This window comes from Euleptes europaea, chromosome 6 (genome assembly GCF_029931775.1).
Source record: "Euleptes europaea isolate rEulEur1 chromosome 6, rEulEur1.hap1, whole genome shotgun sequence".
NCBI lineage: Eukaryota > Metazoa > Chordata > Lepidosauria > Squamata > Sphaerodactylidae > Euleptes > Euleptes europaea.
In genome coordinates, this window is record NC_079317.1 from 47,657,730 (window position 1) to 47,685,271 (window position 27,542).

Sequence of the window (27,542 nt, forward strand, 5' to 3'; positions counted from 1 at the left end):
GGGAGCCCTTGCGCGCGCGCCAAAGCACCGAGAAGGCGGACGCGCAGCGGCTTCTGCAGGTGTGGGCGGTGAGTGGGGCGCGGGAGGTGGCCACAGTGGCCAGCAGCGTGGCCGAGGAAGGGACATGGGAACGAGGGAGGCTTCCCCGGGGCGCGATTCGTTTGCGGACGAGTCGGGGATGCGGGGAGCCTGGGATGGAGGGAAGGCCAGATGCCCGTGGGGGTGCCTCCGCTTTCTTTTATGAGGATGGCAAGGCCTGTTTCGGAAGGGTCGGCCTCTCGCTTGAAAGGAGAGGCGGCTGGGGCTTCTCAGCCCCTCTCGAAATAGGGGAGGAGCCAGGTAGAAAAGCAAACGGATGGCCTAGCCGGCCTTTATTTTTAGCCTTTGTCATAGTGACCGGGTTGGTGGGGTGGGGTGGGGGTTGCTGGGTTGGAAAAAACAAAAGGAATTTTGCAATAAGGCAAACTCTCCTTCAGATCTGGGAGGCTATCTTCAAAACCACGCATGTCCCCATTTTGCTGTAGAATAGTAACGATGGATATGCTGCGTTTTTAATCTGAAATGAAATTGGTTCCCCGGCATTCACTGTCTGACAGTTAAATTCAGGTTGCAAGTCTGTGCACCCTACCTGAGGAGTAAGCCCCATACAGTTCAGTGGGGTTTGCACCCAAGTGCACATGCGTGGGCTGGAAGAATTTTCAGAGGTAAACAGGATGTTGGTGTGCATTTAAGTGAAATGACAATCGGCTGTGGTTAGATTGTCTGCTTCATCTCATCAGCCATTTGGAGAATCCTATCTGACATGCATAAAAGGAACTGTTCCTTCCAGTATGAAGGAGGGAGGAATATGTACACATTTGTTTTGTGTGCAGAATGTGTCAGAGTGCCGGAATGTGAGTGAAATAAACAATCTATCTAGCCATGTTTAAAATGAAGTTGCTTGTTTCCAAAACAAGGCTGACAGCCATGATCACTTTGCCCTGCCCAAATCAAATCCACGGATAGGAAGCACTGTCCAGCATTACAGAACTTCATTAGGAAAGAAGTAAAGCTTCTCTGTTTAAAAACCAGAAAGAGAACCAGCTTGAAATCTTGGTAAGTGGGTAGAAAGAGTCTGTGCAATTCAGTGGTCAGAGTACAGATTTCACCATGAAAGTTTTGGAACCAAATGCCTGGTCACTTCATTCAGCCATTTCTTTCCCATCACATAATTATTGCCACCATTAAGTCCCATTTCTGCTTTGTCTTGAGATTCACATGGGGCCAACCTGGATTTTGAGGCATGTGTAACTTGGTTGCTAAACTCCAGGTGGTAGATGGAGATCTCCCACTTTTTCAACTGATCTCCAGGCGATAGAGATCAGTTCACCTGGAGAAAGTGGCCACTTTAGAAGGTGGATTCTATGGCATTATACTCCACTGAAGTCCCTCCCCAAACCCTGCCCTCTCAGGCTCCGCCCCCAAGATCTCCAGGTATTTCCCTACCTGGAGCTGGCAACCCTACATAGAGTAGCTTAAGGGAGGAGAGAAGGTACAGCTCTCTTAACCTCTCATGTATTTGAGGGGGGAAAGGCCCAGAGTGTGCTCCAGGCTTTCTTCCCTTATGGCCCTTCCTTCATAAATAGTTTTTAAGATGAACACACATCATTTTACATGCATTTGTAAAATCTATGCTGTACATGCAGGCGCCTATCAGGTAGCCTGGGAGTGGCTATGAATCCCTATCACCAATAGGCAACCACATTTTCCAGCTTTTATTAATGAGTGAAGGAGTGCTCAGTTTTTCTAGGTTATTTGGAATCTTTGTAGAGTTTCTGAGTGTTTATTTTATGCTCAATAATTTTCATATTGGAATAACAATGTCTTAAAAGGTATACTAAAGTTGTAAAGAAGGGCATGGATATATGGAAGCAAGGGCATTTAGCACATCTTTTGACTTGAGTTGTTAACTGAAGAACTCCAAAATAAGAAACTCCAAAATAAGACAGTAAGAAAATGAAGTAGGTGCAGTGAGAAGCCACAATGGTAAAGTTTTCTCTGTGCATGTAAACACATGGTGAAATAGGCATGTGCAGTCCTCATACTTAAACATCTTCATGTGGGATTCCACCAGCAGAATAGGACTTTCTCCCTCCTCCCTTACACTGCAGCTCAAAATGATCCCTGAAGCTTTCCATGGGATCCAGGCCCATGTGCTGTCCTTCAGGACACATCAGTCCTAGCCCTGTTTTAAGAAACCAGTCTATTTACTTTCCCATAGACAGTTCCATTGAAAAGTAAAGGGATGTGACAGGTCATGTCTTCATTAATTGATTTCTTTGTTGCATTGGCACAGGTTGCAAAACAGACTGACAGCATCATGGCCACAACCTTGCTTTGTAGTGTGTTCCTTCTTCTGGCCTTTAGGCTAGCTTTGGCTTCTGGTCACAATCCTAGGACACCAGACAGAGTTTCTGAAGCTGACATTCAAAGACTTCTGCATGGGGTAATGGAGCAACTGGGCATTGCCAGACCCCGAGTTGAATACCCTGCACACCAAGCAATGAATCTGGTCGGTCCACAGAGCATTGAAGGTGAATATTTATCACTTTGAGTTATATTACTATTTTTGTTATAATTAGATTTTGTAATTTATTTTATAGTTTTTCAGCTGATTATTCAAATTATATGAAAAAACAATGAAAAATTTTGTACAAATTAGTATTAGATTATAACATTTGTTTAATTTGATTTGCAAGTGTTTCTGTTGATTAGGGCTATAGTACTAAGGATGTTTATTAGAAGGTAAGAATGGTTTCTTTTCACACATTGTGGCAAAGATGCTCTTGCCAAATATGACTTCCTAAACCCTTGTTATATTCCTCATGAGCACATCTTGCTAGAACATAAGAAAAGCCATGCTAGATCAGAACAAGGTCCATCAAGTCCAGCAATCTGTTTACACAGTGGCCAACCAGGTGCCTCTAGGAACCCCACAAACAAGAACTGCAGCAGTATTATCCTGCCTGTGTTCCAAAGCACCTAATATAATAGGCATGCTCCTCTGATCCTGGAGAGAATAGACATGCATCATGACTAGTATCCATTTTTACTAGTAGCCATGAATAGCCCTCTCCTCCATGAACATGTCCACTCCTCTGTTAAAGCCTTCCAAGTTGGCAGTCGTCACCCCATCCTGGGGCAGGGAGTTCCACAATTTAACTATGTGTTGTGTGAAGAAATACTTCCTTTTATCATTTTTGAATCTGTCACCCTCCAGCTTAAGCAGATGACCCCGCGTTCTAGTATTATGAGACAGGGAGAAAAGCTTCTCCCTGTCCACTCTCTCCATACCATGCATAATTTTATAGACCTCTATCATGTTTCCCCTTTTTATAGACCTCTGTCATGTCTTATGTCCAAGCTAAACAGCCCTAAATATTTTAACCGCTCCTCATAGGGAACTGACAAGTTTTCAGTAAAACAAACAAGTCTTCTTTGAGTAGAATTCGGAAAAGCCTTGTTCCGGAACTGAGGTGAACTCATAGTTAGCACGGAGTCTCTGCAACATGCCTGATTCTGTTTGCATGACTTTAGGCATTATGAATGATACAGGAAAGAACTTTGTTAATAAAATAAGTTTCAAAAGGTGACCTTAATGAATGCTTTGCTGTTCCTTGCTTAGACATTAGGTGGCTGTTGAGTGCTGGGTGGAAATTCTAGGAATCCACTTAAGAGTATTTATACTCTTCAGTCAGCAGATGGTGCAGTGCAAATTGGAAGCCAAATGCGTTTTGTAAGAGTGTAATGGAATAACGTCCAAGATGTTAGTGTTACAAATCAAAGTTCTATGTTAACAACAATTTATTTGCTCCTGGCTGGGTTTCCTTTGAAGATTTGCTATAACTCCTTAAAAGAACAAAAAGTATTACTGCATTATCTAAGGTCTTCCTGAATCGTTACTTCACATTGCTTTGCTTGGGCTGCATTCAGACATCACACTAAGCTGTAATTGAATTCCAGTTCACCCCAATAGGCTTGAGTGTTCCCAACACGTCTCCCTCCTTGCATGCAGTGCACACTCCAGTAAAAACAAACTCCAATTTTCCATGATGCCTAAATGCAGGTACTTGGGCAAACTGGATTTTGTTTTCCCCCGTGCAAACAGGGATTCGTCCCTCATTTAGAGTTCTGACTTGAAGCAGAGGAAGAAAACACACTTCTATTCACCCCCATGGGCAATTGAGAGCTTGCTTTCAATTAGCGTTCTGTTGCTGTAGGGAAGGAGTAAGGGGTGCATGCATGGCAAATAAGCCACGTTCGTCCTTGCCCCAGTGTATTGGAGTTTTATTACATTGTGGCATGATGTCAGAATGCAGTCTTGATGTCACTTGACCATCTAAAGCAGGATGGTGTGAAACAAAAACTATAAAGCAAATATAAATGTTCAGTGAGTAACTGTTGAGATACAAAACCATAAAGCAGTGTTTGAACACAGAAAAGCAAGCATCCGCCAAGCAATTCTGTTACAAAGCTCTCAAGCATTTTGATTGAGTTTGTATTGCAGGACCAGAGCTTGGTGGTTTGTTCCTAAAATCCTGTGTCAGCATTAATCTCAGAATGGATGGTAATTCAGGAGTGGATATAAAGATATTTTATAAACTGAATTCCAACGACCATATGCAAGTGATGTAAGACTGTGTAATTTGTGCTCTACACCTTGGGACTATGAATGATACCTTGCTGGTGCCAATCAGATAAGTAATTTTGGAGTCTTTCCTGGGAAAAGCCAAGGACATTAGCTGTTTTTACTATTTTAATATACTATTGCAGTTTTGTTTGTACCTTTAATTGACATATTGGGGCAAAGTGATTATTCAAGAATAATTGGTTTAAGATTGTACCCTAAAAGGTGTGACGGGGAGCACATTCCTGAAGGGGGGGTGGATCTGCGGTGGCCAGGAGCAGCACAGCCACACTGCCTCCTCAGAGATTTCCCTGCTGCTGTGGAGGGAAAAAAGCATTTTAAAAAATACGGAAAAAGGGGGGGAATGCCCCATAGGGAACAGTGAGGCTGCACCACAAAAAAAGGTAGCGCAGCCCCGCCGCAGCTCAAGGGGATGTTTTTAGGGCAAAAGGGCTGTGGAAGCTGCCTAAAGGTGGCACCTACGCAGGCATGGGGTCACGCCTGCTCCTAAGGAGGTTTGCCCCCCCTTCAGGAATGGGCTGTAATTTTTCCATTTCAAGAATATAAGCCATATAGGTAATAATTCAGCAACTAATTTATCTGTGTTGCCTCTGAAATAAAAAAGTCTGTTCTCAAATATAACAGCTTATGTTTGAGAAAGCTATTAAAAGAACACAATTAAGCTATTGAGGACCCATTTTGAAACTAAAATTACTTTTAAAAAATCAGATACATTCTGTGTCACACATTCTGAGAAATTAGTTTCTGAGAATACCAACAGGCTTACTCAGCTCTTCATCCCTCTAGAGTGACTTTGTTCTCCATTGTGTTTTTTTTCCATTGTTTTGTCCAACCAAACTTCAAATGATGGTTGTTCAGCTTCCTTTGGTAAATGAGTTCACCAGTCTAAAAAACGTTTGCTTTAAATAAAAGTTCCTTGTCTATTCTGTAGAGCAGGAGTCTTCAACCATTCCAGACCTGGGACCCACTGAGTATGGAACCTGCTGAGCTGTAGGCATGTGACAGGAAGTGGGTCTTAATTTCATCAGTGTCAAGGCCAGGGCCATGGGCAACAGATTCTGAGCTGAGAATAGGAAAGGTAATCCATGTACGAGGAGGTATACCATATAGAGAAACAAGCCAAAAATCAGAGCCATGGAGGAATCCTCTTCATTAATCAGTGACCTCATCATGATGTCCTGCTACTCTTCTCAGCTTGCATGCAAAGAAATGCAAGAGGCATGGTGCCCTTGTTAGTTATACAACAGGTACTTCCAAAAGACGGTTAAAAAGATGGTTCTGTAGGGACTCACAAGCCCACAGTAAGGGTTTCTCAACCCACCTGAGGGTTCCAGTCCATGGGTTGAAAGATGGTTTGTTAGTGGCATGGTTCTATAATAACTTGTCTGAAGAGTGCTACCAGTCATCAAGATACATAATATCTGAATTTGTGTCATCACACTAGTTATATCATGACTGATTGTTCAGCCATAGACATAAGTATGAACATTACACATAAATACCACACATTTCAAGTGGCAGTTATATCACTTGAAAAAGTTTTGAATGTGATGGAGGTTGTTGCCTGGCTTCCAGATTGGGGAAAGAGAACATAAGAACATAAGAAAGGCCCTGCTGGATCAGACCAAGGCCCATCACGTCCAGCAGTCTGTTCACACAGTGGCCAACCAGGTGCCTCTAAGAAGCCACTAACAAGACGAGTGCAGCAGCACCATCCTGCCTGTGTTCCACCGCACCCAAAATAATAGGCATGCTTCTCTGATACTAGAGAGAATAGGTATGCAGCATGACTAGTATCCATTCTAACTAACAGCCATGAATACCCCTCTCCTCCATGAATATGTCCACTCCTTTCTTAAAGCCCTCCAAGCTGGCAGCCATCACCACATCCTGGGGCAGGGAGTTCCACAATTTAACTATGCGTTGTGTGAAAAAATACTTCCTTTTATCTGTTTTGAATCTCTCACCCTGCAGCTTTAGCAGATGACCCCGTGTTCTAGTATTATGGGAGAGGGAGAAAAACTTCTCCCTGTCCACTCTCTCCAAACCATGCATAATTGTATAGACCTCTATCATGTCTCCCCTCAGCCGCCTTCTTTCCAAGCTAAACAGCCCTAAGCATCTTAACTGCTCCCCATAGGACAGTTGCTCTAGTCCCCTAATCATTTTGGTTGCTCTTTTCTGCACCTTCTCAAGCTCTGTAATATCCTTTTTTAGGTGTGGTGACCAGAATTCCAGTATCCAGTGTACACAGTATTCCAAGTGTGGTCTCACCATAGATTTGTACAAGGGCAGTATGATATCAGCAGTTTTATTCTCTATTCCTCGTCTAATTATAGCCAGCATGGAATTTGCCTTTTTTACAGCAGCCGCACACTGGGTTGACATCTTCATTGAGCTAGCCACTACCACCCCAAGATCCCTTTCTTGGTCTGTCGCTGACAGCAAAGATCCCATCAGTGTATATGTGAAGCTGGGATTTTTTGTCCCAATATGCATCACTTTACACTTATTCACATTGAATCTCATTTGCCATTTTAATGCCCATTCTTCCAGTATGCAGAGATCCTTCTGGAGCTCTTCACAGTCCGATTTTGTTTTAACCACCCTAAATAATTTGGTGTCATCTGCAAACTTGGCTACTTCACTGTTTAACCCCAACTCCAGGTCATTGATGAACAGGTTGAAAAGCACCGGTCCCAACACAGATCCCTGAGGCACCCCACTGCTCACATCCCGCCATTGTGAGAACTGACCATTGATTCCTACTTTCTGCTTCCTATTTTTCAGCCAGCTCTCAATCCATAAGAGGACTTGTCCTCTTATCCCGTGACTATGAAGTTTGCTTAGCAGTCTTTGGTGGGGGACTTTGTCAAAAGCTTTTTGGAAATCCAAATACACAGTATCCACAGGCTCATTCCTGTACACATGCTTATTGATCCTTTCAAAAAACTCTAGTAGGTTAGTGAGACAGGACCTACCCTTACAGAAGCCATGTTGGGTTTTGCCCAGCAGACCTTGCCCTTCTATATGCTTGAGAATTCTATCTTTAATAATGCTTTCCACTAATTTACCCGGAACAGACGTTAAGCTAACTAGCCTGTAATTTCCTGGGTCCCCCCTGGAACCTTTTTTATAAATGGGTGTTACATTGGCCATTCTCCAGTCCTTTGGTACAGAGACTGATCGAAGGGACATATTACATATCTTTGTTAGAAGTTCAGCAATTTCCCATTTGAGTTCTTGAAGAACTCTAGGATGAATACCGTCTGGTCCCTGTGACTTGTTAGTTTGCAGTTTGTCTAGACTTTCTAGGACTTCCTGCCTTGTTACCACTATTTGCCTCAGTTCCTCATTTTCCCCTCTCCAAAATCTCTGTTCAGGAGAAGGAATCTGCCCTGTATCTTCAACAGTGAAGACAGAGAAGAATTCATTTAGTTTTTCAGTAATCGCTTTATCCTCCCTTAGAGTTCCTTTACTCCCATTGTCATCCAATGGTCCAGCTGCTTCCCTAGCTGGTTTCCTACTCCTAATATACTTAAAGAATTTCTTATTGTTTGTTTTGATGTGTTTAGCAATATGCCCCTCAAAATCTTTTTTTGCATCTCTAATTATCTGCTTGCATTTCCTTTGTGCAAGTTTGTGCTTGCTTCTGTTCGCCTCGTTTGGGCAGACCTTCCAGTCTCTGAAGGAAGACTTTTTTTCTCTAATTGCTTCCTTCACCTTAGCCATGGTGGTAACCTCTTGGACTTATTACTACCTTTCCTGACCTGCGGTGTACATGCTAGCTGAGCCTCTAGTAATGTGGACTTGAGTAACCCCCAAGCCTTTTCAAGAGATTTAACTCTCCTAACTGTTCCTTTCAACTTCCTCTTTACCAGTTTTCTCATTTTAGAGAAGTTCCCTCTTTTAAAGTCAAAGGTAATTGTGTGAGATTTCCCAGTCACTTTCCTACTTACATATAAATTAAATTTGATGCCATTGTGATCACTATTGCCAACTGGCTCAACTACATCCACATCCCACACTAAATCACTGGCAGCACCACAGAGTATTAAATCCAGGATCGCCTCCCCTCTGGGTCTATGACCAACTGTTCAAGGGCACAGTCATTTAGGATGTCTAAACATTTTATCTCTTTGGCTTGACTGGAGCATACATTTATCCAATCAATATGAGGGAAATTGAAGTCTCCCATTATTACTACTTCATTACCTTTACATGCTTCCTCAATTTCATTCTCCATCTCAAGATCACCCTGAGCCATTTGGTCAGGGGGCCGATAGAACGTCCCCAGTACTAAATCTCCTTTGGGGCCCGGAATCGTCACCCATAAGGATTCTGTGGACGAGTCTGCCCTTTTTATGGTCTCTAGCTTATTAGATACTATGCCTTCCTTGATATACATAGCAACACCCCCTCCAATACGCCCTTCCCTGTCATTTCTATACAGTTTGTAACCAGGGATGACTGTATCCCACTGGAGAAGAATATGAAAGCACTCTTCTAGAAAAGCACTATGATCCCTCAACACCCAAGTTAAAATAGACCCTTCCAGAGAATCCTTAGTGGCTGCCAAGGTGCTACTAGAGCTGAATGTTGTACTAACAATTCCTGAACACTGCATGGCAGCCTGCATAAACTCCAGAAGGCTGGGGGTCCCGTGGGTGAGCTGAGGCCAGCGGAATGGTAGTCATCTGCATAGTTGATTGTCCACTTCTTAGCTACACTGTTCCTTCCTTTGTATTCTTTCCTGTCTGCTGTTATCAGTGTAATCCAGAGGACAGTCTCCTGTTAACTTTCCTAGTTTTACAGTGCACCATGTTTATAATGTGTTATTTTGATTCTGGAACTGCACTGTCACATAAGACTTAATGTCGAAAGTACAATACCAGAATTAATGGCATGTTTGAATTACTGTCTGCAATATACCAGTCAGTACTTTGTTTCTGCCACTCCGGTCCTTTACAAGGTAAACAGTGCATGAAGGTTTATAAGGAATACGATTTGCAAACACTATGAAATCACTCAAAAGTACAAAAATAAGGCATTAAAATCAGGGGTTTATTGACTCTGTCTTCTGGGAGAAATGAAGCTGCAGAAGGGGGGGCTGAACTGAAGGAAACAATAATGTGTATTAGTATAAAAGATTGCTTTGTATTTAGTCCAGGGAAATTTTGGCAGGCACTTGAAATTTTAACTATATACATACAGTAAATAACTATATATGGAGACTGTGAGGTGCCTTTTTTTCCTTCTCCTTAGTGGGCAGAGTTCTGATGCAGCGAGATCTGTACAATGTAGAGGAACTGAATTGATGGTGTCTGATGGGCTCTCTTTTTCAAACTAAGTGAAAGATATAGATCACCATAGCCAAATACTTAGGGGAATATATTACAGAACAATTAAATCCTAATTTAGGGGTCATGAAATAGCAAACAATCGAAGGACTTGTATTTATATTCATATAGAGATCATGTGGTTGGAGTCAGCTCCATGAAGGGAAAAAATCAGAACACCAGGCAATATTCTTTTCACCATATCTACAGAATATGGCACTTAGGAGATAACTGCACTGCGTTCTTGTATCGGGGTTGTACTACCGGTAGTTCAACCGTTTCATCTTTTGTCAGTGAATCCTTGGCTTTGTGACTTGATGAAGGTGCTGAGATTTTTATGTCAGGGGGCCCTCGTCTCCCTTGCAGAACTGGAGTTTTCTGGTTTTCTTGGTGAGAGAGAATATCTGTTAATGAAATTCCAGCCATTTAGGGCCCACTGCTGCCTCTAAAGAGACTGTCTACTGCAGCAGGACAAACAGAAAGCTGAGGTGAGAACTTTTGCCATCTTAAACCCCACCCCCACAATTCCTCAGTAGTGCTGCAAAAGAAGCAGCTGGGACTGCTTTAACAATTGGGACTGGGAAGAGAAGTCCCATCTCCTCATTGACCGTTGATAGTCATTGCTGAGGTTTCTCAACATCTGCTTCTAAAAGAGTCCACCATCCAACGTAGCCATTTTCTCCAGGGCAACTGTTCTTTGTAGTCTTGAGATCAGCTGTAATTCTGGGAGATCTCCAGGCCCCATCTGGAGATTGGCAATCCTACTTCCCACTCTGTGCTGTGCGGTAATCTCAGCCTGACACCTAAGGCTGCTGTGCCAGCTCTCATTTGGTGATTGTTTCTGGTATGACAGAATTGATCTATAATCACTAGAATATTCTTCATTAGTAATTTAGCAAAATGATACAGTTCCTATAACAAATATCTTGTTATTAGTTCATTATCTGATTACCCACAATGAATGGATAATTGTCTCAACTTCAGAAGTCTCTGTAGACAGATAATGATCATTTCAGATACCCACATATTAAAAATTCTGTTCCTGCTTCATATATTTATTGCCCATGGAACTGTAACGGTGGCTCTGAGATTAGGGACTGCATCTCCAGTAACCTTGAAACTGGCTATGGCCTAAGAAACAGTTGCCTTTTTCCTGAGGGGAGAAAGAAGAAGAAGACAGAGAAAGAGAGAAAAGAGAAAGAAGAGGTCTGAGGGAAAACTGCAGCCAGGAACAGGCATAGGGTTGCAGGCCATTGGCACTTGGCAGGGGAAAAAATGGGTGGGGAAATTGAAGTTGTGCCAAAAGAAAAACTTTACTTCCAGTGAATACCTGGAAGTGATGTCATCATGTCAGCATGATGCCCTAGGATTCTCCCCAAACACTGTGTTTTATCACAGAGTTTTGAGAGAATCCTAAAACATCATGCCAATGCACTAATATAATTTCTGGTTATGCACTATAAGTGACATGCTGTGGCATGCCTCTGGTTTTGTTACCCATTTTTGCCCCAAGAGGGCAGAGGGTGGGAGGTCTTCTGCTCACAGGCAACCTAGGCCTATGAGAGTTGGAAGCATACCAGTGAAGACTGTACAAGTTGGAGCAAAGGATTTGGAGGCTTGCTGTCAGATTGAAGCTCAAAGTAGAGATGGTTTAATGTTGACAGTCAGGAAACCCTGAGGAAGAAGGGCCTGTAACTAGTGAGCTCTTACTGCTTAATTGGCAGGCACAAAAGGCCTAGTTATGTTAAAGCTTCATGCTTGGAGCTCAGTCATTATTTCCTACCCCTTTTGAGATGAAGCTTTCCTATTATTTACCTCGTTGAAGTTGTTGTTGTAACCAGGTATCATTGCAGTAGTTGGAACCCACCAGGGTTGAGAAAGAACTGGCTAGCTCCAATCTTATTTGTGCAGGCACATTACTAATTTGTTTTGACATTATAGACCCTCTTTTTCTGGGTCCATGTTATTTTCGAAACCAGTTTTAATGTACTTGAACTTCAGTAGCAGTAAAGTAGGAGGTGTTTGAGAAGTGATTACAGAATGGTATTGAAGGGAAAAAGAGGAAATTTTTGGGAGCAATCCTAAGCAGGCCTACTTAGATGTAGGACCCATTTTGTGCAACTGAGCTTATTCCTAGGAAAGTATTCTTAGAATTGCAGCCTTAATGCTATGTCCTAGCTCTGCTGTTGCAAAAATAAACAGAGATTTTGACTTGCAAAATCATATCTTTGGTTTTGTCTTTGTTAGGTGGTGCACATGAAGGTCTGCAGCACTTGGGCCCGTATGGAAATATACCAAATATTGTTGCTGAGTTAACTGGTGACAATATACCTAAAGATTTCAGTGAAGATCAGGGATATCCTGATCCTCCAAATCCTTGCCCAGTTGGAAAAACAGGTAAGTTGCAAGATTTGCTGTACAATTCTTAAAAAGGGTTACACTTTTTAAAGTTCATTGACTTGAAGTATTTTCTGGGTTAAAAAGGGAGGGTTTTATGTACCTTTGCATTAAAAATAAATTTACATTTTACATAAGGATAACCTAAATACTCCAATCAGAATAAATAAATATGCATCTTTCCTTATTTTTCACAATTCATTCTCCTTCCAAGATCCAGGTTTTTAAAATCTTTATCTTTTATTTTTTGCAAAGAGAGAGGCAGAAGTAGGGAAAGTTACAGATACTGAAGACAGGGTTGCCAACTCTGGGTTGGAAAATTCCTGGATATTTGGGGTGGAGCTGGGGAGGGAGGGGTTTGAGGAAGGCAGAAACTTCAGTTGAGAATAATACCATAAAGTTCACCTTCCAGAGCAACATTTTTCTCTAGGGGAACTGATTGCTGTAGTTTGTTGGTCTGTTCTAATTCTGGGAGATCTCCTGGCTGCACATTGATGTTGACAAACCCTAATTGGAGACCATGTAGGGGTAAGGAACGATAAGGAACTGTGTGGGACAATATAGCCATAGCCACTAGAAACTGCTGAGTACTGCCGGGCTTTTGATATTTCCCAGAACACCGCATGAGTACATCTTTTCTGTTTCCATACAATGTTTTTGTTTTCATTCATGACATTCCTGACAGATGCTGATGGCCATGTTGGTCGGACAAAATTAGAGGCATTGGGTTGGATCCAAAGATACTGTTGCATGAGCAAGTAGTACTTCTGCTCATGCTGTGAGAGGGTGTCCATGAGTTCCATGGATTTCCTTGCTCAAGCTGATCTGTCTGTGCTACATCCCACAGTGTTTCCCAGGGTCTCTCAACTCTCAGAAGTAGCTTTTCAGACGGTACACGGGGCAGCAGGAGACAGGTGTGACGAACAAAGAGTTAATCTTTGAGAGAAGCTCAGAAAAAAACCTGGCAGGGAGTGGTCAGAGCTAAGGAGCTCATGCTCGCTTTTCTGAAAAAAGGTAGGGAGTCGCTTTTTGGTAACCTGCGAGTTCAGTAGTTGTTTTTGACTCCGGGAACTGAGGGTTCAGATTTGCCTAAGCAGTTGTGAGATGGCTCCTGTGGAGTGACAGGCAGAGATTGGGAGGAAAGGGTCCTTTTCTCAGGTCACTGAAAGAGAATAGGCTCTAGAAAGGAGATATTCCAGATACGGGGTTTTGTTAAGGGATTACTGCCCCCAAAGTGGGGTAGATCTATAGGGAGAACTGGAAGAGAGATTTGAGGAACAATCTCCATACTTTCTTCTCTGGAAGAGAGAGACTGTATAATCTCCATACTTTCCTGTTAGCTAGGCAGCAGAGTCTGAATAGGAACATCTATTCGAAGTTTTGTGAACTGAATTTGGGAATTTAAGAATTGTAATCCTGTACTAACTAAGCCATCTGAGATCTATGCCTTCTCTGTAGTAAAACTTATAAACTAGCTCTGGTTCTATGCCTTACCTACCTTCCGTTTTCCCTCTAAGTCCATCTCTTGTACAGTGTTTAATAAATCTCTGTTATTTGGTTGTTAACTTGAAAAAGCCTCTGGTGTCTCATTTCTACTGAGGTAAAATAAGTAAAGGGACTAAGGAGAAAAATTAAAACTCCAGTCGAACATTTTGGAAAGTAGTCTCTCTCTTGCTCGGTAGGCATGGATTGTGATAGCAGGAAAGATCTGTTCTAGAGCAGAGGTCTGTTTGTGGTATTTTTGGAGCCATCTCTTAGATCCCAGTGTGAGCCAGCGTGGTCTAGTGTTTAGGAGTGGTGGACTCTGATCTGGAGAATTGGGTTTGTTTCCCCACTTCTGCGCATGAAGCCTGCTGGGTGACCTTGGGCTAGTTACAGTTCTCTCAGAACTCTCTCAGCCCCACCTCCCTCACAAGGTGTGTGTTGGGGGGAGAGGAAGGGAAGGCAATTGTAAGCCGCTTTGAGACTCCTTAAAGATTGAGAAAAAGCGGGGTATAAGAACCAACTCTTCTTCCATGAGATATCCTTTCCTTGTTCCAATCTATGTGATATAAGATACAAGCACAAGTTCCTTGTGGTGTGTATAGCAGTAGATTAATGTTGTGTAGTTTCTTCCCTTAGAAATAGCATCTATATTTTCTTTTTGACAACTCAGTTTTAAAAATTCTGAATATAGACTTGGATCTCTCTCATTCCGTTCTAATTTTTTTCCTCCCATTTGTTTACCCCAATAGATTCTGTTAGTGGTTAAGACATCAAGATTGAAATCATGACTCCAGTGGAATTATTTTATTAAAAAAGGAGGTTTCCGGCCTCTTTTCTTTGTCCTTGATTCATAAATACAGCAAAAAATGGTGGTGGTGGTTCAGCTAAGATGATGCATCCAGATATGAAAATTGAGAGCATTCCTCAGAAACTGCTGCTGTCTGCGTAAAGCTGCTCTCTTTCATGGATACATTCTCAATGAAGATCGTATCTTACTAGCATCTAAGCATAGCGGTTTCAGAGATATTTAAATATAATCTGCAGTCTGTGCCTAAGCAGATACTATAAAAATATATTACATGTTAAACTTATTAGGGAATTGCCTCAGTTAGGTTTGTGGACTGGCTTATTGAAAGACCAGTCTTTCTTAGTTGTTATTTCCACAGCAAGATATTCTGGCTGGATTCAGTCATTTTGGCACCTAAAGCATTCACCAGTAGGCCCCTACTACTATGCTAAAGCCTCCCCCCTTTCCTAAAACATAATTAGAAGGGGTGGTATATCAAGACTTGCCTGAAGCCATGAGGCCAAGTGGCACAGCAGGGCCCCTTTTATCCCAGGCAGGCGGGCCTGAGGTAAAGTTCCCTCTTCAAGGTCCACCGGCCAGGACCCACCCCTTCCCCAGCCACCCCTGATTGACCACTATGCGCCCAGGCCTCGCCTGATTGACCATGCCAGGGGAAGAGGCAGCAGAGAGCCTGGGCAGCTGCAGCAGGCTCCATTGCCTGCTGCACCACCGACCAAGGAGACAGCAAAAAGCCGCATCGCCTCTGTTCCCACCCCTGCAGTCCCACAAGCAAGAGTCCATGATCCTTTTCTAGGACAGGCAACTAGACCTTTCACCCAATAATTGTTATAGATAAATGGGAGGGGCTGTGGCTCAGAGGTAGAGCATCTGTTTGGCATGCAGAAGATCCCAGGCAAGTAACATAAGAACATAAGAAAGGCCCTGCTGGATCAGACCAAGGCCCAAGTCCAGCAGTCTGTTCACACAGTGGCCAACCAGTTGCCTCCAAGAAGCCACAAACAAGACGAGTGCAGCAGCACCATCCTGCCTGTGTTCCACCGCACCCAAAGTAGGTGATGGGAAAGACCTCTACCTGAGACCCTGGAAAGTTGGCTGCCGGTCTGAGTAGACAATATTGACATTGATCGTTCAAAGCAGTATAAGGCAGTTTCATGTGATTCACTTACCAATTGCAGTTATTGTCCCTTTCTTACCAAGGAGATAGACTTCATGAGTATAAATAAATATCTCCCATTCTATTTCATTCCGAAACTGTCCTTTGATTTTTTTTTTACTTGGGTATTTCCAAGCGGAGTAATGGAAAAAAATCTTATTATGTTACGGTAAGACATTCAGTAGTTATGCCTTTGCAACAAAATAAGGATTGTGAATCTACATTTTAAATGGCAAGCAACTACAAAATAATGGTTTTAAATATGCTGTGTGTATGACTACAAATACAAATGCTGGATAAATTTATGAACAACAGTTTGTTCCAGCTGCACTGTTAACCTATGACCCTACTGGAAGACATTGATTTAATTTATTTTAAGATATTATTGACATTGTAAAAAAGTATCCCAAGAGGGTTATTGCCAAGAAAAAATGTTATTCTAATCTCCCATCCTTGATAAAATTCATTGCATGTGTTCTTGATGAGAAGTTCTTCGTTATTTATTACAAGTTGTAATGGAACTCAGATTTCCCTCAATGTTTTTGCAGTTGATGATGGATGCCTTGAAAACACACCTGATACAGCACAATTCAGCAAAGAATACCAGCTTCACCAACACCTGTTTGATCCAGAACATGACTATCCCAGCATGGGCAAATGGGTGAGTAACTCTCTTTGCGCTGTAGATTTTCAAATAATCATTGTCAGTTGAATGTGATATTGCTGATCTACCAAGGAAGGATTTCAATAAACTTTAAGAGTCTCTTTCTCCTAAAAGACTTTGATTTACTGAAACCATTCTGCCAAGCATATTGTAGATTTGGTCTTAGATAACAGAATGCAATTAAAGGTGCTGATTCACTCTACCATCTATATGTACAAAATCATTATCTCAGAAAATGTTCACCGCTTGTAAAAAAAAAATGTTTTGGGGTCAGTTCATCACTGCCTAATGGCTATTCATGCTTGAATACTGATAGCCTTAACTGATTAATTAATTAATTTAAAACATATATATATATTTCCTTTTCAGAGATCTGTTGAAGGCAGCTCACAAAATAGAACAAACTGAAATAATAAGAACTTCATCATTGCCACTAAAAATATAGAGCCTAAGACATCCAGAAGCCTAAAACATCTCAGACTAAAAGCAGACTAAAAGATCAAACCTGTAGTTAAAAGTCTGTGAATAACAAAATGTTTTGGCCTGGCGCTAGGGTTGCCAGGTCTCTCTTTGCCACTGGCGGGAGATTTTTGGGGGGTGGAGCCTTAGGAGGGCCGGGTTTGGGGAGGGGAGGGACTTCAATGCCATAGAGTTCAATTGCCTTCTGCATATCAAGCAGATGCTCTACCACTGAGACACAGCCCCTACCTCTTGACTTACTATCTTGCTAGGTGGCATTGGCATTGCCTACAAGCTGGATGTTTCTCCTATACTGGACTACCTCCATATGGGCTACCTTCTCTGGCAGTCTTAGTGGAGGGGAGCTTGAGGGGCTGTTAGTTTGAGGCTGGACCCTTCATAGCTAATAGGATGGCTTATCTAAGGGCTGGATGGTTGTCTGACCCTAACAGGTGCTCTCAGAGCAGGGTCCTCTGCCTGAATCAAAGTGCTCAGGTATAAGGGGATCCTTGGCAGAGTTTGGAGTTTCTGGAGCACACTGGTCTTTGTCAGAGGAGGAGTCTGCTACCAAGCCCTGCTCAGATGAGGAGGCCATTCCAGGTCCTGACAGGTTTAAAGGGGGGAAATTATGATCAGAAGAAATGGCATGAAATTTGCTGTAGTTCCAGATTTATCATCGTTAACATGAATAAATTCTTATATCACATTTCATAACCTTATCTGCACACCACTGCCTAGTTCATTTAAACATTAGTTACGGCCTTAAAATATTTTCAGACAAAACAAAATATGATCTTTGTTGAATGTTGAACCTTTTAAGCTTTTATAAGGGCAGCTTTTAAAATGAAACCTAGAACCTTTTCTTTTATAGACAATTATTCGGTAAAACAGTATGTTCAGAGAAACTAAGTAATGTTCAGCTTCCTGGAGGAAAACATCTATTCTTCTGTATTTTTTAGTGTTAAATTGAAGCTTTCCCATGTGTAAATGTGCACAGATTGTAGCCAAATTTTATCTTCCTTCTCTTGTCTCTCAGCCCAGCTGAAATAGCTGGGGTCAGACAACAGATATGTAATGTGAACTTGAGATTTAAATTAACATGCAAGTACCAAACAGACAGCACTTGGCATAGATGGTTTTAGCCTTCTAAAATATTTATTCCTCAGAAATCAGAGTTTCAGTTTGGAAGCAAAGGCTTTGTTAATTTCTCTTTTGCACTACTTTGTTGTAGAACAGATACCCAGTTCATAAAAAATTCATTGTACAGCATTCGGCTTACTACAGTATAGCTTCTCTTAAAATATAGTTCCTGTTGTCTAATTTTGTAACTCTTTTGGGAGGGGGTTCCACAGTGTAATCTCAATTGAAATAAAATCTGTTAAGCATGTGTCTGACGTTCCAGACCTTATTTGAAATATAGCAGTATGTGGAAACATTTAAAAGGCTGTGGTCATAGTCATCTCTCTCTCTCTCTCTCATTTTTGTAAAGCTCTTCTGTCTGCCAAAGCAATTTTTGGCAGTTTTTAAAAGGTTCACTCTATTAAAAATGTTATAGACCAAACCGTTATATTTCAAAAATGAAGTTTTATTAGGGTTCTATTTAAATGAGGGAAGGGAGAGGCACTGAAAGGACTGCGAACAGAACTTCTTCGCATTTATTATGTTTAGCCGCTTGAATGAAATATGGAAATCAATAGGGGAGCTGATAAGGTAAGAATAATTCTTTAAAAACATTGGAAATAAGAGTCCATCATAAGAAAGTTTTTCTTCACACTGGAAATTGTAGTCTTCCATGAAGTTTTAATGTGATATATGAGGCTGCCCTATATAGAGTCATACCTTTGTGGTCTATCTGTTCCAGTAGTGTTTCCTCTGGTAAGACTTTCCAAGATGTCAGGCTGAGGTCTTTCCTATCCCTGATACCTGACATCTTGTTAGACAGAGATGGAACCTAGGATAATTTGCATATACTATACCACTGAGCGTTTTTTCCACTCTGACTTTTCTCTTGCTAAAACGGTTAAGATTAAAACCATTGTGCAACTTAAAATAATCATATATTCCTGTACTTATAATGGTTGATGACACTGAGAATCCCAGAAGAATAGCAAAATATTTTAGTAAGAGCTGCAGTAATTCAAATGTTTTCTTGTGGTATATCTTTCCAACAACATGACATTCTCTTCTAAACTTCTTTCCAAAATCTTCATATGCTAATATTTAGATGGCACAGTCTTGCTTGAACAGAGGAGTTAGAAAATTTGATCCATACTTGTATGATTTTCCCTCCTTTCTTTCAGAATAAGAATTTACTATTTGAGAAAATGAAGGGTGGACCAAAAAGAAAGAAAAGGGTAATTTTCATAACACAACTTGTTTTCATTTCAATGTCTTAGTGCAGGATCAGTCAAGAATGCAAAATAAAATCAGATTGTTGAAATTATTCAGACTAGTACATCTGTATTAAAACCTGGACCTACGCTTTGCTTCAGGAGAATGTTTCTGATAAGCAGTGCACTTTTTGCAAAAGTTTCTTTGTTCTACTTCCCAATGTTCAGATACCCGAGGCATATTTTAAAACCAAATTAAAATTAAGGGCACACTTCACTCGTATACCCCAAAATATTTACTTTCATAGTCTAGAAGATCCAAGGTATTTTGTGAATTGCACTACTTGGGGTATGTCTCCCTTGACGGCAGGTTTTCCTTCTGCCTCTATGCATCAGGCACGATTACATTATCCGATTACATTATCCAATTGCACCCAGTGCAAATATGTGGCAGAATTGCCAGCCCCAGCAGAGGCTAAACTGAAGGAAGCAAGGTGATGATTATAACAACAACAATAATTTATATGCCATCCTCTCCCTGCCAAAGCAGGGCTCCAGGGCAGTTTACAACAGGATAAAACATGTCGTCAGTACAATAATATAGTATAGACTATAAAACAGAAATAATATGTTACAATGCAGAAAAATACAACACTTCTAAATATGGTGCCTACTGCTGAGACAATAATTTATAGTCCAAGTGCTTCAGGTAACATCTGTCTATCACCATTTTCTACTAAATACCAGTAGCATGATAAATCACCAGTATGCAGGTAGCACATGAAGTGTAGTGGGCATGTTGAGTATGGCTGTGGTGCTAGTGTTCTTGCCGACACATTTGAGAGTCTGACCCTGTGCTCATCATAGCCCAGGGGTGGGAAGGGGCATGGTCAGGGAAGCTGGCTCCGTGTCTGTGGCACACACCCTCGGCCCACATGGTGCAAAGGGTTCCTTCACCTTGGAATGAGTACTGACCGATATCGAGGAGAGTGTGCAGTTGTACTGCTCACTGGTGGCCGTGCTGCTGAGGGCGCTGCTCCCGGGCCACCCCCTGGGTCACCCATGCTGGCGGTGGAGCAGGAGGGGGGCTGGAAGGGTGTTATGCAGAGGCCTGTAGTACCAACAGGTCCCCCAGCAGCCTCTCACTGTGCACCTGTCCATTCCCAACGTCCCTCGTGACAGCAAGCAGCCCCTCTAAGTGCCCGGCAGCTGCTGTCATAGACGCTGCAATCCCTTCCATGTACTGGCTTCCAGCCTCTGCTAGGGTTGCAACTCATCCACCTACTGCCAACACTGTACATTTGGGTGGCACTGTGACAGTAGAAAAGGCGGCATGCTCGGCGATATGGGGAGCACATCAGGACAGTCCAGATATCAGATAAAACCTTCCTGGATCTCTTCCACTTGGATAGGGTGTCCATCCATAAGGGCATAGCTGGACTATACACGTGTATCTCGAAGATACACCAGCATAAAGGCCAGTGGCTATTTCTGTGAGGCTTCATTTCCCTGAACTATTCTAGTTCATTCCTAATCCCTTAAAAAAATTTTTTTTCAGAGTGTGAATCCATATCTTCAAGGACAGAGACTGGACAATGTTGTAGCAAAAAAGTCTGCTCCACATTTTTCAGATGAAGACAAAGAGACCGAGTAAACACTGAGACTCCGTGTCGTCCTCATATATCATCACTGTTTCAAATCCTTATTTAGCTGCTGCATGTTTATTACTTATATAATTGTCACCGAAGAGCAGCTGCATTTATGACTTTTGTTCTTCTGAATAAACGAAAACCCAGTTCTGCTTTCTGTTATGTTATGACAATAATTCCTTGTTGTTGTTTTTGCTTTAAACCCGGAACAAGCTTTAAAATTAATCAGTTTAATATCCTATGTGAGTTTAATGGCTTTAAGAAGAAGCATGTAAAGAGAAACATTATTTTAACGTTTTCCAGTTATTGTGCTTATTTACATTATGTAATGTTTGACGTTTGCGAACAATAGTTTCTTATTAGGTTTTGTTCACAGGTAATAGCCCAACTCACTATAAATGTCCAGATTCTTGTTGTTTGCTTTCAGTGTTTATTAAAACAATCTTCAGAATTTGCATGGAGACTTAAATGTGTTTCAGAAGCTTTTTGAGAAAACAGCTTGTGATAGTTGCTATAAGTCAAATTTTAAAATTGGAAGCTGTGAATGAAGTCTACAGAGTGAAGCATTGGTTACTGCTTTTATCTGCTTTCAGAACTGATACCCTTATTCAAAAAAGTTGTTGGGGATAAAAAGTATTAAAGCTTTTTAAAAAGTATATGGAAAACATACACTTTATATTTACATATGATACTTTATATTTTATTTTATTACAATGGGTAGCTGTGTTAGTCTGTCACGAGCAGAAGAAAAGAGCAAGAGTCCAATAGCACCTTAAAGACTAACAAAATTTCTCGCGGGGTATGAGCTTTTATTTTATGATATTTTTACTAACTAATCTACTGATCCTGGCACTTGCATTTGAAAGACATTTACTTCACATTTCAATGCACATGGCTTATTTAAGATATTATGGCTGGACACTGAAATCCATACCTATTTGACTTAAATATTAACATACCGAGCCCTTCTAAGACTCGGAGGCAAGCAACTTTCTAGACTTGGCCAGCTAACACCCCGTTATAGAACCAGAATGTTGGGGAATTCACTTGATTTTGCATAGATAATAGATTTGTATATATAATTTAATATTTCTCAGAGTATCTAAGTAAACCAGACACTATGCAACCTTTAAAAATCAACAAGGCCTCTTTCCGTGGGTTAGCTAGCAATCTTGAGTTTCATATTGCCAGGGAAACTAGAGAATTATGATCAAATCACCACTTTTTTTCTTTGTTGCTAGGAAAAAACTAGTGTGCAAACTTTGTAGGCCTCACTATATACTTAAAGTAAAACCCAGTTGGTATTAGGTGAGCACTACAATTTTCCATACATATTTGGAAACTTTAGGCAAGAAGGGAAGAATTTTTTAATAGCACATAGAACTCTCAGTAGTGAACGTCACAGCAGAGGTAGCACAATGATGCAGTGCTTAATCAACAAAGCTGGATGAATAGAAATGTTTTTCTTGTTCTTATTTTTAAAAATATTTATACCTCACATTTTCCATCATCATACAGTTTACAGCTCAGGGCAGTTTACAGGGGCAGGAATATACCTCACTGCACAAAAGCATATTAAAACCACAATAAATAAAAGCAAAAAGGTCCTTAAATCTAACTGTACAACACATACATAACTGTACAGCATTATTTCCTGTTCACCATTTACTCTCAACATCCTCTTTAAATGGAAAGGCTTTACAATGCCTCTGAAATTGTGCCAACACAGGAATCTGCTTGACATCTTCTGATTGTTTGAGAAACAGTGTGTTCAGTCTATGACTTCAGGGAAAAACACTCAGGAGAAAACCACAGAAAGACCTAAGTTGGCGCATGGGTTCATACTGAGAGAGGTGGTCCTTGAGGCCAGCATACCTTAAGGACTGCATTTTCCCATATTAACCAATCTGTCCATTCTGGTCTTCGGAGGCCCTGCTTTGGGTGCCCCTGCTATCTGAGTCTAGAGTCTAGATGGGTGGAATCCCAAGAAAGGCTTTCTTGGTTATGGCACCAAAACTTTAGAATCCCTTCCCAGGGAGATTTGTCTGTCTCCCTCTATTTTGCCTGCTGGCAGGTGAAGATGTTTTGTTTGGTTTAGCTGGCATGCCCCCAATAATTGTTATTGACCGCCTTCCTGGATTATATGTTTCTATTGAATTATTGTATATAAACCTTATTTTACAGGTTTTTAGTGTTGAAATGATTTGATGTTCACTGCCTTAGAGACCCTATTTGGGTAGAAAGGTCACATAGAACAATGCAATCGTAAGGGGGGGGGGGAAGTGCAATTCCACCACTCTCGGGTGCCATCCCAGCACCACAACAGCTGCCCATTAGTGCAGTGGAGGCATAGGCCTCTGCACTGGCATGGTTATGGGCGGCCAGGGGCATGGCTGCATTTAGTCAACTAACGGGTACTCCATCTTCAGAGGCCCGACCCAAAGGGGCACCCACACAATGACAGGTAAGCAGGGGCCTGTTCCCCAAATCCGCTTCCCCCGTTCCCCTTGCTTGTGGCTGGAAGCCGCCCCAGCAATGCCACCTCCCTCACCTGAGCCCAGCAGCATTGCCATTGAGTTGGGGGTGGCAGGATCTGTGACCTCCTGGCACCCTGACCCCTCGCACTCAAGGGGGATTGGTACATGGGGAGTACCCCAGGAGAGCTGCCAGGGGAGGGAGCCCAAGTTTTCAGCTCTGCACTGGGCTGTAAGCTCATTCGATTGCTGGGCTCCCCCCAGACAGGACATATTGATGGGGGAGGTGGAGCCCCTCCATTCTAAGTGGAGTAGGTTGTCACATAACCCTTGAACTCATTCACTTGCAGGAACATAGCCCTGTGCAGCAGCAGCAGCCGCGTTGGATGGATTATTAGCGGTCACTGAGCACTGCAACGAAGATAGGTGAATGTTGTTCAGATTGTGCCGGCCTGTGCCTGGTAAATGGAATCTTGCTTTAAGATTTTACAAATGAATGAGTAAATGGTACTTGTTCAGAATCACAAATGCCACACCATCTCATTCAGGGAAGCTGATAAAAAAGCTTTCTCCAGACATCTTCACTACATGACAATGCAGGCATAACAATGTGACCAAGAGAATCCCAAGACTGGGGACCCATCTGTGTATGGAGGGGCCATAGGTTAATGGTAGATGCATTGGCACACCCGGTTCATTGCATACATCACAATAATTTGTACACACTTTGCATGCAGAAGTCGCAGATTCAACCCCGACATGTCCAGTTAAAGCATCTCAGGTAGCAGGTGGTGGGAAAGTCCTTTTCTCTGTCTTTAACCCTGGAGAATCTCTGGCAGTCAAAATACATAATGTTGGGCTAAATGGACCAATAGCCAATAGCTAGACTCATTATAAGGCAGCTTCATATGGGACACTTCTATGTACATACACACACTATGATGAATTATTACTATGTTTTGTCCCCATGGCGCAGAGTGGTAAGCTTCAGTACTGCCGTCAAAAACTCTGCTCACGATCTGAGTTCAATCCTGATGGGAGTCAGTTTCAGGTAGCCGGCTCAAGATTGACTCAGCCTTCCATCCTTCCGAGGTCGGTAAAACGAGTACCCAGCTTGCTGGAGGTAAAGTGTAGATGACTGGGGAAGACAATGGCAAACCACCCTGTAATCGTAGTCTGCCTAGTAAACATCGGGATGTGGCATCACCCCATGGGTCAGGAATGACCCGGTGCTTGCACAGGGGACTACCTTTACCTTTACTTTGTCCATTAGGTATACTTAGCACTGGAATAAATAAAGATGGAGCTGATGTGTTAAGTAGGCAGTATTTCAATTTGTGTAGTTCTTAAGCACCTTAGAGTATAACTGGATAAATTTGTTTCTCCAAGCAAGAGTAAAAGCACATAATTCTCCTCTGACATAAGTACCATGCCAGCATTTCCCTGCTGAAGCTTGCTGACGTTAGTTGAAGAATTGGTTCAAATTCCTGCGCTTTCGCCTAATTCACCATGAGAAGGAAGTCTGTAGTAACTGCCCATGCTCCTTTTATTTATGACAGCAACTGCTTTCCATAGACTGTGTAGTTCCTCACTTTAGAACTATCTGGTAGCCATGTGCTGAACACATGGGAGCATTACAGATCTTAAATGATAGTAAATGCCATTGCAGAAACATCAGCAATTGTAGCCAACAGAACTTTGAAGATCTCGCTCAGCAAGTGCTATCCAGTTTTTTTTAGCTTTGAGGGCATGAGGGAAAGTGGGAGGGTTAAAGGTCACTCCACTCTTGAAAGATTGGGGTCATCAAATTCATTTTTCCAATACAAAGACAAATAATTGCTTTCTAGAGAAAGATGGTCTGACCTCATCCTCTCCTCCAACAAAAACAGCAGTGAGAGTTGGTGGCACAGCATTCCCTGTAGAGTGAAATTAGGATTTATTATTTAAAGCCAAAGGCATGCAACAGGCTGCTCTGATTCTTCCCTCGAAGGCTTTGTCACTGCCCTTGTTAGCCTATCCTTGGTCCTCATGACAGAATTTTTGTCTCTAGGTGAAATGAATGAATACATTGTAAGCACAGAACGGAGGGATGCCAGCCTCCAGGTGGGACCTGGGGATCCCGCAGAGTTGCAGTCCATCTCCAGACTACAGAGATCATTTCCCCTGGAGAAAATGGATGCTTTGGAGGGTGGACTCTATGGCATTGTACCCCACTGAGAGCCAGCGTGGTGTAGTGGTTAAGAGCGGTGGGCTGTAATCTGGAGAACCAAGTTTGATTTCCCACTCCTCCACATGAGCGGAGGATGCTAATCTGGTGAACCGGGTGGGTTTCCCCACTCCTACACATAAGGCCAGCTGGGTGACCTTGGGCTAGTCTCTCAGTCCCACCTACCTCACAGGGTGTCTGTTGTGGGGAGGGGAAGGGAAGGTGATTGTAAGCCAATTCTTCCTTAAGTGGTAGAGAAAGTTGGCATATAAAAATCAGCTCTTCTCCTCCTCCTCGGTCTCTATCCTCCCCAGGATTCATTCTAAAATCTCCAGAAATTTCCCAACCTGGAACTGGCAACCCTAGCAAGGTAACTTGTTTGAAGTTATGCAGGAAACTAACAACATCTTGGAGGCTTTTCTTAGTCACCTGACACAATCTGACATGCAATCCCTTTCCTCATTATTTCGTAATTTTCCACTCTACCACCTTCTACAACCTGAAGTTCTTCTGCTGTCCTAATCCATTCTGCTCATTGTCTCCTCTGGTCCCTGATGCCTGAATTGCCTCAGTATCTTCACGGCATCACCTCTGATAGCATACGGGCTGCCTAAACTCCCGGACTGGACCTGGCAACCCGCTATGCAGGCACACGACTACTGTTCCAGCTGCGCGTGCGCCCCAAATGCTACGGGATGGCCGCTGTGCGCTCCGTTAAAACTTTCACGGCCGCTCCTGCGAGCTCCGTGCAGCCAGCAGCTAGGAAACCAATGCAAGGGCAGCCTCCAATGAACCTGAGAGACTCCATGTTCCTGTGCAATCACTGTTCCAGCTGCAGTTATGTCGTGGAAAGAAGACAGTCACGTAGTCAGTGCCAACACCCCCCCTTCCCCATTGCAACATCCGCAGCTTAATGGACAGTCAGCAGCGATCCTGATAACAGCGATGAGTCGTTCCTCCAGCTATGCAGCAGCGATCCCCGGACATTTGCAGAGATCGCACCTATTGTTCCAGAACGTTAATCACTTCAGCAGAGATCTCCCGGTTCCTCCCGGGTTGCAAAAGCCATTGGAATTAGAATAGATTTCCAAATTCTCACTACCCCACCCCGGTAGCCACAGATTAATTCTTTTGTCACCTTTTGTCACCTGGGAACCTAGGAGGGGTAAACCCCCTCTCCCCGCCCCCAGAAAAACAGTATATCTGGGGTGCCCCCAGCCCATTATGCCACCTTAGGTCTTTCCTGGCACCTTTGCCGTTACTCTGTTGGTTTGGGTTTTGCGCCGCCTGACCACACTCCCTCCCGCCTTGCTGGTCAAGTCCACAGGAACCCCTTGCCCCATCTTGCTCATTTTTCCACTCTGTCTTAGTCTACGTGAACTTGGACAACACCACTTCAAGAAGGTAGATATCACCCCACCAACGATCCCTGCCACGTTGGCATCTGTGCTTGTACTCCTCTCTTTGAATTTCTTAGATTTCTCTCTCTGTGTGTATGCAACACTGATTTGATTGAAAACTACATAAACTCAATTTGATTTGGAATCCATTCCTTCTGTCTTTATTTAAAGGTCACAGTTACCGGCTCTGGTATACAAAGGTTGCGAAACCGCTATAGAAATAAATATTGTAATTTGCCATCTTGCTTACTAATTCCCCAAGTTAAAGGGCAATTTGGCTAACACCTTTGCCTCTATCTTTTTTGAACTTCTTCTACAAAATCTTGGAATCAAGTCTTTAATTTTCTTCCATTATCAAAACACAACTAAACAAAAATTACTCCATCAGCCTCAAAAATCTGGAGGTATAACAAGCAGGCAGGATCTTTTCCCCACATCTGGTTGTGATGTCCAATTGCTACAACATTGTGGCTTAATTTAAGACTTTAGAG

At 42.4% G+C, this 27,542-nt stretch overlaps 1 protein-coding gene across 1 annotated transcript; it reads left to right on the plus strand.

The window, feature by feature from the left end:
- Positions 1 to 2,340: 2,340 nt before the first annotated feature.
- Positions 2,341 to 21,358, plus strand: SCG5 (secretogranin V). Its single transcript, XM_056851331.1, has 5 exons — positions 2,341 to 2,573; positions 12,274 to 12,423; positions 16,418 to 16,530; positions 19,293 to 19,346; positions 20,881 to 21,358. Exons 1-5 carry the CDS (start codon positions 2,360 to 2,362, stop codon positions 20,974 to 20,976), a joined length of 627 nt encoding a protein of 208 aa, XP_056707309.1. The 5' UTR covers positions 2,341 to 2,359; the 3' UTR covers positions 20,977 to 21,358.
- Positions 21,359 to 27,542: the final 6,184 nt, after the last annotated feature.

Excerpts from the sequence above, each read along its gene's own strand:
- SCG5 (XM_056851331.1), top strand. The coding sequence starts at position 2,360 with ATGGCCACAACCTTGCTTTGTAGTGTGTTCCTTCTTCTGGCCTTTAGG. Across the intron at positions 12,424-16,417 it reads TTGCCCAGTTGGAAAAACAG|TTGATGATGGATGCCTTGAA; the intron begins GTAAGTTGCAAG and ends ATGTTTTTGCAG. Across the intron at positions 16,531-19,292 it reads ATCCCAGCATGGGCAAATGG|AATAAGAATTTACTATTTGA; the intron begins GTGAGTAACTCT and ends CCTTTCTTTCAG.